Raw genomic sequence first — 13,980 nt, forward strand, 5'->3', positions numbered from 1 at the left:
ATATATGGATTTATTTTGGGGTTCTCTATTCTGTACCATTGGTCTGTTTTTATCCTAACACCATGCTGTTTTGGTTATCACTTTATTATGTAGTTTAAAGTCAGATAATGTGATTCTTCCAGTTTTGCACTTTTTACTCAAGATAGCTTTGGCAGTTGAGGCTCTTTTGTGGTTCCATATAAATTTTAGGGTTTTTTCTATTTCTGTTAAGAATGTCATTGGTATTTTGATAGAGATTGCATCAAAATTATAGATTGCTTTGGGTAGTATGGACATTTTAACAATATTGATTCTTCTAATCCATGAAAATGGAATACCTTTTTATTTTTTGTGTCCTCTTCAATTCCTTTTATTTTTTGTGTCCTCTTCAATTCCTTGCATCAGTGTTTTATAGTTTTCATTGTAGAGATCTTTCACTTATTTGGCTAATTCTTTGGTATTTTATTTGTGTTATAGCAATTGTAAATGGGATTTCTTTTTCAAATTGTTCACTGTTGACATATAGAAATGCCACTGATTTTTGAATGTTGATTTTGTGTACTGCAGCTTTACAGAATTTGTGTATCACTTCTAATAGTTTTTTGGTGGAGTTTTTAGGTTTTTCCAAATGTAAGATTTATCACCTGAAAACAGGATAATTTGACTTCTTTCTTTCCAATTTTGATGCCCTTTATATCTTTCTCTTGTCTAATTGCTTTATGTAGGACTTCCAGTACTATATTGAATAACAGTGGTGAAAGTGGGCATCCTTGTCTTGTTCTGGATCTTAAAGGAAAGGCTTTCAATTTTTCCCCATTCAGTATGATACTAGCTGTGGGACTGTTATATATGACTTTTATAGTGTTGAGGTATGTTCCCTGTATATTCAGGGTTTTTTAGGGTTTTTGTCATAAAGGGATGCCGAATTTTATCAATGCTTTCTCAGCATCAATAGAAATGCTCATATGGTTTTTTCCCTTCATTCTATTAGTATGATATATCACATTGATTGATTTGCATATGTCAAACCATTCTTGCATTCCTAGTGTAAATCTGAATTGATCAGATGGATGACCTTTTCAACGTGTTCTTGAATTCATTTTGCTAGTGTTTTCTTGAGGATTTTTGCATGAGTGTCTATCAGGGATATTGGCCTGCAGTTTTCTTTTTTTGATGTGTCTGTTTCTGGTTTTGGAATCAGGGCAATACTGGCCTCATAGATTGAGTTTGGAAGTATCCCTCCTCCTCTGTTTTTCAGAATAGTTTGAGTAGGATTTGTGTTAGTTCTTTAAATGTTTGGTAAAATTCAGCAGTGAAGCCATTGGGTCCTGGACTTTTCTTTGCTGGGAGACTTTTTATTACGACTTTGATTTTATTACTTGTTGTCAATCTGTTCAGGTTTTGGATTACTTCATGGTTTGATCTTGGTAGGTTGTATGTGTCTAGAAATTTGTCCATTTCTTCTAGGTTTTCCGATTTACTGGCATATAGTTGCTCATTAGAAGTCTAATAATCCTTTGAATTTCTGCAGTATCAGTTATAATGTCTTTTTTATCAATTCAGCCACTCTGTGTCTTTTGATTGAAGAGTTTAGTTCATTTACATTCAGTGTTATTACTGATAAGTGAGGACTTACTCCTGCCATTCTGTTATTTGTTTTCTGGTTGTTTTGTGATATTCTTTTCTTTCCTTCCTTCCTGTCTTCCTTTTTGTGAAGGTAATTTTCTCTGGTGGTATGTTTTATTTATTTATTTATTTTTAATTTTATTATTATTATACTTTAAGTTTTAGGGTACATGTGCACAACGTGCAGATTTATTACATATATATACCTGTGCCATGTTGGTGTGCTGTACCCATTAACTCGTCATTTAGCATTACTTATATCTCCTAATGCTGTCCTTCCCCCCTCCCCTCCTGGTGATATGTTTTAACTTTTTGCTTCTCATTTTTTGTGTATCTGTTTTATGCTTTTTGGTTTGAGGTTACTTGAGGCCTGTGAGTAATATAGCCTGTTATTTTAAACTGATGACAACTTGACATTGATTGCAAAAATAAACAGAGAAAACTAATAAAAACTCTAGATTTCACTTCATCCTTCCACTTTTTAACTTTTTGTTATTTCTATTTATGTATTATTTTACTGTGTCTTTAAAAGTTGTCATAGTTATTTTTCTTTTTTTATTTTATTTTATTATTATTATACTTTAAGTTTTAGGGTACATGTGCACAACGTGCAGGTTTGTTACATATGTATACATGTGCCATGTTGGTGTGCTGCACCCATTAACTGGTCATTTACATTAGGTATATCTCCAATGCTGTCCCTCCCCCCTCCCCCCACCCCACAACAGACCCCGGTGTGTGATGTTCCCCTTCCTGTGTCCATGTGTTCTCATTGTTCAGTTCCCACCTATGAGTGAGAACATGCGGTGTTTGGTTTTTTTTGTCCTTGTGATAGTTTGCTGAGAATGATGGTTTCCAGCTTCATCCGTATCCCTACAAAGGACGTGAACTCATCCTTTTTTTATAGCTGCATAGTATTCCATGGTGTATATGTGCCACATTTTCTTAATCCAGTCTATCATTGTTGGACATTTGGGTTGGTTATTTTTCATTGGTTTGTCTCAAGATATGAGTAGTTTTCACACCGCAATCATAGTGTTAATAATATTCTTTGTTTTTCTGTGTAGTTGCTATTACCAATGAGTTTTGTACCTTCAGATGATTTTTATTGCTCATCAATGTCCTTTTCTTTCAGATTGAAGAACTCCCTTTAGCATTTCTTATAGAACAGGACTGGTATGGATGAAATCTCTCAGCTTTTGTTTGTCTGGAAATGTTTATTTCTCTTTCATGTTTGAAGAATATTTTCACTGGATATGTTATTCTAGGATAAGTTTTTTTTTTTTCTGTCAGCATTTTAAATATATCCTGTCACTCTTCTGGCCTGTAAGGTTTCCACTGAGAAGCCTGTTGCCAGACATATTGGAGCTCCATTGTGTGTTGTTTGTTTCTCTTCTCCTGCTGCTTTTAGGATCCTTTCTTTATCCTTGACCTCAGGGAGTTTGATTATTAAATGTCTTGAGATAGTCTTATTTGAGATAAATCTGCTTGGTGTTCTATAATCTTCTTGTGCTTGAATATTGATATCTTTCTCTAGGTTTGGGAAGTTCTCTATTATTATCACTTTGAATACACTTTCTACCCTTATCTCTCACTCTACCTCCTCTTTAAGGCCAATAACTCTTAGATTTGCCCTTTTGAGGCTGTTTTCTAGATTTTGTAGACATTTGTCATTCTCTTTTACTATTTTTTGTCTCCTCTAACCGTATTTTCAAATAGCCAAATTTTCAAGTGTCTTCTAGCTCACTGATTCTTTCTTCTGCATCATCAGTTCTGCTGTTAAGGTACTCTCATGCATTCTTCAATATGTCAATGCATTTTTCAACTCCAGAATTTCTACTTGATTATGTTTAATTCTTTCAACAGCTTTGTTAAATTTACCTGATAGGATTCTGAATTCCTTCCCTGTGTTACCTTGAATTTTGTTGAGTTTCCTTGAAACAGCTATTTTGAATTCTCTCTCTGAAAGGGCACATATCTCTTTGTCTTCAGGATTGGTCCCTGGTGCCTTGTTATTTATTTTATTTAATTTTTTTGAGGCAGAGTCTCACTATGTTGCCCAGGCTGGAGTGCAGTGGCATGATTTTGGCTCACTGCAGTCTCCACCTCCTGGACTCAAGTCATCCTCTCACGTCAGCCTCCCAAGCAGCTGGTAGCTGGTACTACAGGCACACACCACCACCCAGCTAGTTTTTGTATTCTTGTAGTGACAGGGTTTCATGATGTTGCCCAGGCTGTTCTCAAACTCCTGTGCTCTAGTGACCTCCAGCCTCAGCCTCCCAAAGTGCTGGGATTACAGGAGTGAGTCACTGTACTTGGCCCTGGTGCCTTATTTAGTTCGTTTGGTGAGGTCATGTTTTTCTGGATGGTCTTGATTCTTGTGGATGTTTGTCAGTGTCTGGACATTGAAAAGTTAGTTATTCTTTATAGTCTTTGCAGTGTGGGCTTATTTGTAGCCATCCTTCTTGGAAAGGCTTTCCAGGTATTTGAAGGGACTTGGGTATTGTAATCTAAGTTTTTGGTCACTGCAGCTGTATCTGTATTAGGGGACACCCCAAGCCCTGTAATGCTGTGGTTCTTGCAGACTTGGAGACGTGTGCCACCTTGGTGGTCTTGGATAAGATCTGGAAGAATTCTCTGGAGCACCAGGCAGAGACTCTTGTTCTCTTCCCTTACTTTCTCCTGAACAACTAGAGTCTCTCTCTTTGTCCTGAGCTGCCTGGAGGTGGGGGAGGGGTGTCTCAAGCACCCCTGTGGTCACCATCACTGGGACTGCACTGGGTTAGACCTGAAGTTATCATGGCACTGTGTCTCGCCCAAGGCCCACGGTAACCACTGCCTGGCTACCGTCTATGTTTGCTCAAGGCCCTGGTCCTCTACAGTCAGCAGGCGGCAAAGCCACCCGAGCTTTTGTTCTTCCCTTCAGAGTGGCAAGTTCTCCCTGAGTTGGGGTGTGTCCAGAGATGCCATCTGGGGGCCAGGGCCTGGGGCCAAAAACTGTAGGAATCTACCTGTGGCTAAACTGGCACCCAAGCCACAAAACAAAGTCCTTCTCACACTTTCCTCCCCTTTCCACAAGCAGAGGAGTCTCTCCCCGTGGCCACTACTGCCCCAGGGCCACAATGAGTACATCCTCATTACCTCCAGTGTTCATTCAAGGCCCAAGATCTCTTCAGTCAGCTTTTGGTGAATGCTGCCATGCCTGGGACTTTCCCTTCAGGGCACTGGACTCCCATCTGACCCAGAGAAGTTTCAACAATGCTATCTAAAAGCCAAGTCCTGCAATCTGGGGCCCCAAGAGCCCACTTAGTACGATAGCCAACAGTGGCTGAGGTTGTACCTTGTTTTTTGGTTTTTATGAAGGCACTTTTTTGTGTGGATAGTTGCTTAATTTGGTGTTCCTGTGAGGAGGACAATCAGTGGAGACTTCTGTTCAGCCATCTTGCTCCACCTCCTGTGTATGAATTTCTCTGGCCATATACTTCAAGGTATTTTGGGATTCTTTCTGCTTTTCTGAATATCTGGAAACTTATAAACTTGAGGAGAAATGTATTTATCATTTAAAAAATACTTACTGTCTTCCTGCCATGTTAAGTGCTATGCAGAACTGGCCAGAATAGAAATTCCTATTCTACTGACTTTCTAGAGTAGAAAATTGGACAGAGTCCCTTACAGTATGTGGTAAACGTGACATGAATGATAAAAAGAAAATGCTCTAGTATGGAGAGGTATCACTAGTGAATAACGGTCAGAGGACATGAAGTATGGCCTGGGCCTTGCAGGATGGGTAGAATTTTGATAGCTGATAACATTCTTTGCAGATATCAGGAAGTTTATGCTCAAATTAATTTGGTTTTAAAAGTTTACATTGGAAAGATAAAGCTATATCTTGGCTTTGAATGCCATACTGAGAAGTCCAGTCATTTGACAGATAACAAAATTCAATCACTTTATTGGTAATTATTTTTTCAGCTATCCATTTAATCTCCCAAATGTAGTTTTATAAAAACTCTTTGGTATTTTTATGATATATTTCTCTCTGAAATTGATATATGCATTTGTGTGTCTACTCCCTTTCTTTGAAGCATTAACAAAACTTATAAACTATGTCAAATCATTCAAAAGGTATTTGCTAGATGGCTGAAAAGGTCACCTCCACCTTTTATCATTTTTCTAGATAGAGAATTTTAGGGAGGGAGAAACAGCTACTTATTTCCACTGAAAACTGCCTGTTAGCCTGCCTTCATGGATGCTGTCTGACCTGCTTAGAAAAGAGTTTGACAAGACACAGTAATGAAAGAGCTCAAAGTTACATTATTTTGTATGAAGAAGGCAAACAGTGTATTTCAAATACTTTCCATGCTTTATTAAAATTATGAACTTTTGAAGGAACCCTAAATTGATAACAGATATAGCAAATGTTAATTAATTGTTTCAGTACTTGTTTTTTAATATGGCTAAATAATTTAAAGAAAACATGATATTTCACATATAATATATAAACAAATTGTATAGTTCATATTCAAAGTATGATAAATTTGTGCTAACAAGTCAAGAAACTTTAAGGCAGCTTAGTAACCGAAAATAGATGCAATGATGCTTCCAGGTAACCTCTTAAAAACCCAAGTCTTATCTTGTCACTGTCATGTGTAGGTCTCACACATTAACCTCAAAATAAACCATGATTAAGGGCTTCTAGGATCACTTTGATCTTGCCCTTTCAGCCTGATCCAGTGCTATGCAGACCCTTATCTCCCTTTCCCTGTAACCACACTGGACTTTTTCACTCCTTCAAGTAATGTGCTCACTTAGGCCTGGAGGCCTTTATGTGGCCTGTCCCTGTCTCTCTGCCGGGAATATTCTAGTCTCTCCCTTTGGTTGACTGACTTCTATATATTTTGTTTCATCTCATTTTAAATAATCAGTTAATCAGAATCTACGTTCTCCCCTCTCAGAGCACCTCATACTTTGACAGTAGTTTCCACATCATTTTTATTTATGTTTGTTTTCCTCGTTAAGCTAAATTCCTTGACGGGAATAGTGTCTACTGGTACAGATTATTTATAAAGTATGCACATTCTAAATTTCAATAGATGTTGTGAAATTACCTTTAAATAGATTATATCACTTTTTGCTGTATATAGGAGGGCCTGTTTTCCCACAGTCTTACCTCTTTACATATCAATTTTGAAAAAAGCTTCTTATTTTTAAAATCTGTAACTGCTTTTAGTGAGCTCAAATATCTTTTTAGACATTTATTGGCCAATTGTATTTTTTTCTATATTCCCATTTTTCTGTTGATTTGTAAAAGCTCATCACATATTAAGGATAATGAGTCTGTCATATAAATTACAAATATTTTTTCGCAATTTTGTCTATGTACTGCATGGCTTCTCCGCCTTCAGTTTTGTATCCCTTAAAACCATGCTCTACTCTGTGCCCCGGAATGTTCTTCTAAATATCCTGCTCACCTCTCTTAGGCTTTTCAGGCTGTGAACATGCTGTTTCACTTGACTAAAACAGTGGTTTCAACTTCTTAAAAATTTCATGAATATTATAGAATTATAGAACTACTGGTTCTAAAGAGTCTTCTCTTTAACCCTTTTGTGCCTTTTATACTCAGAATTGCTTATGTAATTATCCATTACTGGACTGAAATTTTAAGACTGACAATTCCTTGTCTTCTCTCCCCACCCTCCAGTATGGATTAGGGGGTCCTTACACCTAGCACAGTACTGGCAAATAGTATGCTGTTTTGTTTGTTTGTTTTTAAGTTATTCTATTTTTAAATTTTAATCTATTTATTTATTTATTTAGAGACCAGGTTATGAGACTGGATAATGTTTGTATCTTTGGTAGTGAAAGGGTTTCACTGTGTTGCCAAAACTGGTCTTAAACTCTGAGACTCAAGTGATCCACCTGCCTCAGCCTCTCAAAGTGCTGGGATTACAGGCCTGAGCCACTGTGCCTGCCAGTAGATAGTGTGCTCCTCATAAGCAAGTATGGAGTTAATCAATCGTGACTGCTCTAGAGTACTCTTCTATTGGAAAGGAGCTGGCACTTTGTGACATTTGTAGGCTTTTCTGCTTCCTCTGGTTTTTCACTGTATTTTACATAATGAGATAATTGATCTTGGTGAGTAAGGCAGAGGCACATAGCCCTATTCTTTTAGGACAGTAAAGTTTGTCTGATCTTTTGTGGACTTCTAAATAGTGCTTATTCTTTTTTGTGTACCAAGTAATGAAGTGATGAGAGAGTGAATCTAGAAAGTAAGGAAAAGTTCAGGGTATAGAAATAGCTATTCAGTGACTTTGTATTTTTACTTGTGTTCTTAAGAACCTTTATTCATGTAATGCAAAGTAATTTGTGTTGAAGTTGAACTTGTGAGAAAATATATAGTACCTAATGCATTCTCATTTGGAATATGTGATCTGTAGAAATGGAAATATTTTTATTTATTTTACCGTTTTTACAGGAGGTTCGTAAAGTGAATGAAAGCATCAAGTATAATCACCCATTGAGAAAATGTGTTGATACAATACTTAAAAAGGTAATAAATCATCTTGTCCGTTTCCTTTTGAGATATACACTTTATAATATTATACCAAAAGTACTACAAAAGTATGAAAACAGCCTGTAGCTGAGGTCTTCTAAATTCATTTTCCTAGAAATATCAACCAAACACCATTTGTACTTTGAATTTTTTTAATTACTGCAAGTTTAACACTAATTATTGGCAGTATTTTCTGTTGAAATATGGAGATAGAGGTTGACTAACATATAAGGATTGTCATGAGAATGATGGAAATAAACCTTTAAAATGTCATTGTATATGTTCACTAAAGGCATATCTCCTATAAGAAAATAAACCAAGGCCTCAGTAATATCTTACAATCAGCTGCCTACACGTTATTTTACAAATATATTTCATTAATATATTCATGACATATATCATAAAATTAGTGATGTTAACATAGATATTTAATAAACTGTACAGTTAAGGTTTTGATGCGTTGGTATTGAATTGGGGGTATTCATATACTTCCAAAAATGGTTATTTGCAGTTACCCAGTTGTCTTTTAAACCCACAGAACCATGGAAATATTTATTTTCCTAGATTTTAAATCTGTTATACTGATTCTTGTGTAGTGTTCTGTTTGGCTAAGATAATACTCATGGAATCACTTTTCTAACTATTTATCTCACATTTGCTACTTTTTGAGAACTACTAAGAGAGGTTAACTAAGTTGCCCAAGTTCATAGGTGAGTAGTAGTATGGAAGATGACTTAAATGCATGTATTTATTTCTCTGTGCTATGCCTTTCAAAAATTCAGCATCTTGGATTTGTCATGATTTTGCTTCATTCTTTAGCTAGAAAAATAATTTATCCTACTTAGAATAATCTTCTCAAATACTAGTTGCTTCCTGTAGGTAAGCTCCCCTGCCTGTAGGCAGCTGTATCTATCTGGTATATATGAACACAAAGATTAATATTATAAAGGTGAGAAGAAACTCAGTACATCTTTTAAGACATTTTCAAGAAAATATCAGCAAATGAAGTCTAAGTAGAGATGACAATAAAGTAGGAAGATGTTTCTGAGGAAACTAGAACTGTTCAAGAATGAAAGATTTTTAATAAAAATAAAGTTTTATCTTTTTACAATTAAGATTTTTAAAAATCTACTTTTTTTGTTTTTAGTGCCCTACAGAGTATCAGGAAAAAATGGGTAGGAACATGGATGATTATGAAGATTTTGATGAAAAGCATAATATCTATCCAAGTGAAAAAAGTCTGGTAAAACTGCATAAACAGGTAACTTTGTTAATTATAAGTATTTTACTTAATGATGATTTTAATTAGACTTATAATCATTGCTCATAAAAAAAGGAATTTTTAGTGAATGTGTATTTCAAACTTCCTTTAATCCTGTCCTTAATATTCTTTGAAATATTTTATCTCTGTGTATACCAGCAGGGGTACTATTGGCATTTGGGGAGGGAGAATTCTTCACTGAGCATAACTGTTACATTATATAAAACTGTTACATCATTTTAGAACATTAATATTCTCAGCCTGACCCAGTAAATGCCCTAGCACTTTGCCATTGTTGTGACAATCAAAACATGCTCCCTAGTGGAGAACTGAACCACTGGTGGATCAGAACACTGCCAGGTCTACCCCCGTTCTCTTTTTTAGGTGATTTATTCAGTTCAGAGACACCGTCGAACTCAAGTACAATGGCAGATTCTTTTGGAACAAGCATTTTATCTAGAAGATGTAGCAAAAAATGAAACTAGTGCTACTCATCAATTTGTTCACATCTTTCAATCTCCAGAGCCAGTAAATTGATTTATCCAATATTTTTATAATCCCACATTTGGTATGTAATTTGATATAAATTTCAAACTTTAATGATGAAAAGTTTTCTGTAGAAAAAAGTTATGTATTTTCACAATGCAAAGTTGAATTTTATTTGTATTATTTGATTTATACCATGTGATATTAAGTATCTGGTAACATTTCCCCAAAATAACTGTTTTACTTATCATGTAACATATAATCCATCAGTTTCCACTGTTACTTCACAAGTAATAAAAATTCTATTAAAAAAACATGTATACGGGGGTGGAGCCAAGATGGCCGAATAGGAACAGCTCCGGTCTCCAGCTCCCAGCCCCAGCGACACAGAAGACGGGTGATTTCTGCATTTCTGCTTGAGGTACCGGTTTCATCTCACTAGGGAGTGCCTAACAGTGGGTGCAGGACAGTCGGTGAAGCGCACTGTGCGCGAGCCGAAGCAGGGCGAGGCATTGCCTCACTCGGGAAGCGCAAGGGGTCAGGGAGTTCCCTTTCCTAGTCAAAGAAAGGGAAAACAGACGGCACCTGGAATATCGGGTCAGTCCCGTCCTAATACTGCGCTTTTCCAACGGGCCTGGAAAACGGCACACTAGGAGATTGTGTCCTGCACCTGGCTCGGAGGGTCCTATGCCCACAGAGTCTTGCTGATTGCTAGCACAGCAGTCTGAGATCACGCTGCAAGGCGGCAAAGAGGCTGGGGGAGGGGCGCCCGCCATTGCCCAGGCTTGCTTAGGTAAACAAAGCAGCCAGGAAGCTCGAACTGGGTGGAGCCCACCACAGCTCAAGGAGGCCCGCCTGCCTCTGTAGGCTCCACCTCTGGGGGCAGGGCACAGACAACCAAAAACTCAGCGAGAACCTCCACAGCCTTAAATGTCCCTGTCTGACTGACAGCTTTGAAGAGAGTAGTGGTTCTCCCAGCACGCAGCTGGAGATCTGAGAACGGACAGACTGCCTCCTAAAGTGGGTCCCTCACCCCTGAGCAGCCTAACTGGGAGGCACCCCCCCAGTGGGACAGACTGACACCTCATTCAACCGGGTACTCCTCTGAGACAAAACTTTCAGAGGAACTATCAGACAGCTGAATTTGTGGTCTCACGAAAATCCGCTGTTCTGCAGCCACCGGTGCTGACACCCAGCCAAACAGGGTCTGGAGTGGACCTCTAGTAAACTCCAACAGACCTGCAGCTGAGGGTCTTGTCTGGTAGAAGGAAAATTAACAAACAGAAAGGACATCCACACCAAAAACCCATCTGTACATCACCATCATCGAAGACAAAAAGTAGACAAAACCACAAAGATGGGGAAAAAACAGACCAAAAAAACTGGAAACTCTAAAAAACAGAGCACCTCTCCTCCTCCAAAGGAACGCAGTTCCTCACCAGCAACGGAACAAAGCTGGATGGAGGATGACTTTGATGAGTTGAGAGAAGAAGGCTTCAGACGATCAAACTACTCTGAGCTACGAGAGGAAATTCAAAACAATAGCAAAGAAGTTAAAAACTTTGAAAAAAAATTAGAAGAATGGATAACTAGAATAACCAATGGAGAGAAGGGCTTAAAGGAGATGATGGAGCTGAAAGCCAAGTTTCGAGAACTACGCGAAGAATGCAGAAGCCTCAGTAGCAGATGCGATCAACTGGAAGAAAGGGTATCGCTGATAGAAGATGAAATGAATGAAATGAAGAGAGAAGGGAAGTTTAGAGAAAAAAGAATAAAAAGAAATGAACAAAGCCTCCAAGAAATTTGGGACTATGTGAAAAGACCAAACCTACGTCTGATTGGTGTACCTGAAAATGATGGGGAGAATGGAACCAAGTTGGAAAACACTCTGCAAGATATTATCCAGGAGAACTTCCCCAATCTAGCAAGGCAGGCCAGCATTCAGATTCAGGAAATACAGAGAATGCCACAAAGATACTCCTCGAGAAGGGCAACTCCAAGACACATAATTGTCAGATTCACCAAAGTGGAAATGAAGGAAAAAATGTTAAGGGCAGCCAGAGAGAAAGGTCGTGTTACCCACAAAGGGAAGCCCATCAGACTAACAGCTGATCTCTCAGCAGAAACTCTACAAGCCAGAAGAGAGTGGGGGCCGATATTCAACATTCTTAAAGAAAAGAATTTTCAACCCAGAATTTCCTATCCCGCCAAACTAAGCTTCATAAGTGAAGGAGAAATAAAATACTTTACAGACAAGCAAACGCTGAGTGATTTTGTCACCACCAGGCCTGCCCTAAAAGAGCTCCTGAAGGAAGCACTAAACATGGAAAGGAACAACCGGTACCAGCCCCTGCAAAAACATGCCAAATTGTAAAGACCATCGAGGCTAGGAAGAAACTATAGCAACTAACGAGCAAAATAACCAACTAACATCATAATGACAGGATCAGATTCACACATAACAATATTCACGTTAAATGTAAATGGGCTAAATGCTCCAATCAAAAGACACAGACTGGCAAACTGGATAAGGAGTCAGGACCCATCAGTGTGCTGTATTCAGGAAACCCATCTCACGTGCAGAGACACACATAGACTCAAAATAAAGGGATGGAGGAAGATCTATCAAGCAACTGGAAAACAAAAAAAGGCAGGGGTTGCAATCCTAGTCTCTGATAAAATAGACTTTAAACCAACAAAGATCAAAAGAGACAAAGAAGGCCATTACATAATGGTAAAGGGATCAATTCAACAAGAAGAGCTAACTATCCTAAATATATATGCACCCAACACAGGAGCACCCAGATTCATAAAGCAAGTCCTCAGTGACCTACAAAGGGACTTAAACTCCCACACAATAATAATGGGAGATTTTAACACCCCACTGTCAGCATTAGACAGATCAACGAGACAGAAAGTTAACAAGGATATCCAGGAATTGAACTCAGCTCTACATAAAGTGGACCTAATAGACATGTACAGAACTCTCCACCCCAAATCAACAGAATATACATTTTTTTCAGCACCACACCACACCTATTCCAAAATTGACCACATAGTTGGAAGCAAAGCTCTTCTCAGCAAATGTAAAAGAACAGAAATTATAACAAACTGTCTCTCAGACCACAGTGCAATCAAACTAGAACTCAGGATTAAGAAACTCACTCAAAACCGCTCAACTACATGGAAACTGAACAACCTGCTCCTGAATGACTATTGGGTACATAATGAAATGAAGGCAGAAATAAAGATGTTCTTTGAAACCAACGAGAACAAAGACACAACATACCAGAATCTCTGGGACACGTTCGAAGCAATGCGTAGAGGGAAATTTATAGCACTAAATGCCCACAAGAGAAAGCAGGAAAGATCCAAAATTGACACCCTAACATCACAATTAAAAGAACTAGAAAAGCAAGAGCAAACACATTCAAAAGCTAGCAGAAGGCTAGAAATAACTAAAATCAGAGCAGAACTGAAGGAAATAGAGACACAAAAAACCCTTCAAAAAATTAATGAATCTAGGAGCTGGTTTTTTGAAAAGATCAACAAAATTGATGGACCGCTAGCAAGACTAATAAAGAAGAAAAGAGAGAAGAATCAAATAGATGCAATAAAAAACGAAAAAGGGGATATCACCACCGATCCCACAGAAATACAATCTACCATCAGAGAATACTACAAACACCTCTATGCAAATAAACTAGAAAATCTGGAAGAAATGGATAAATTCCTCGACAAATACACCCTCCCAAGAATAAACCAGGAAGAAGTTGAATCTCTGAATAGACCAATAACAGGTTCTGAAATTGTGGCAATAATCAATAGCTTACCAACCAAAAAGAGTCCAGGACCTGATGGATTCACAGCTGAATTCTACCAGAGGTACAAGGAGGAACTGGTACCATTCCTTCTGAAACTATTCCAATCGATAGAAAAAGAGGGAATCCTCCCTAACACATTTTACGAAGCCAGCATCGTCCTGATACCAAAACCTGGCAGAGACATAACCAAAAAAGAGAATTTCAGACCAATATCCTTGATGAACATTGATGCAAAAATCCTCAATAAAATA

The 13,980-nt window shown here is 37.9% G+C and overlaps 1 protein-coding gene across 2 annotated transcripts in view; it reads left to right on the plus strand.

Moving 5' to 3' along the window:
* Positions 1-9,965, plus strand: part of LOC129464667 (S-phase kinase-associated protein 2-like) — a 29,383-nt gene extending 19,418 nt beyond the window's left edge. The window contains exons 7-9 of one of the 2 annotated variants that reach the window (XM_055246024.2): positions 8,081-8,155; positions 9,306-9,419; positions 9,804-9,965. In XM_055246024.2, coding sequence (XP_055101999.1) covers positions 8,081-8,096 — 16 coding nt within the window. In that variant the 3' untranslated portion in view covers positions 8,097-8,155; positions 9,306-9,419; positions 9,804-9,965. The remainder of the gene's footprint in view (positions 1-8,080; positions 8,156-9,305; positions 9,420-9,803) is intronic. The other variant, XM_055246025.2, reaches the window with a different exon arrangement.
* The last annotated feature ends 4,015 nt before the right edge of the window (positions 9,966-13,980 follow it).

This window comes from Symphalangus syndactylus, chromosome 16 (assembly GCF_028878055.3).
Source record: "Symphalangus syndactylus isolate Jambi chromosome 16, NHGRI_mSymSyn1-v2.1_pri, whole genome shotgun sequence".
Taxonomy (NCBI): Eukaryota; Metazoa; Chordata; class Mammalia; order Primates; family Hylobatidae; genus Symphalangus; species Symphalangus syndactylus.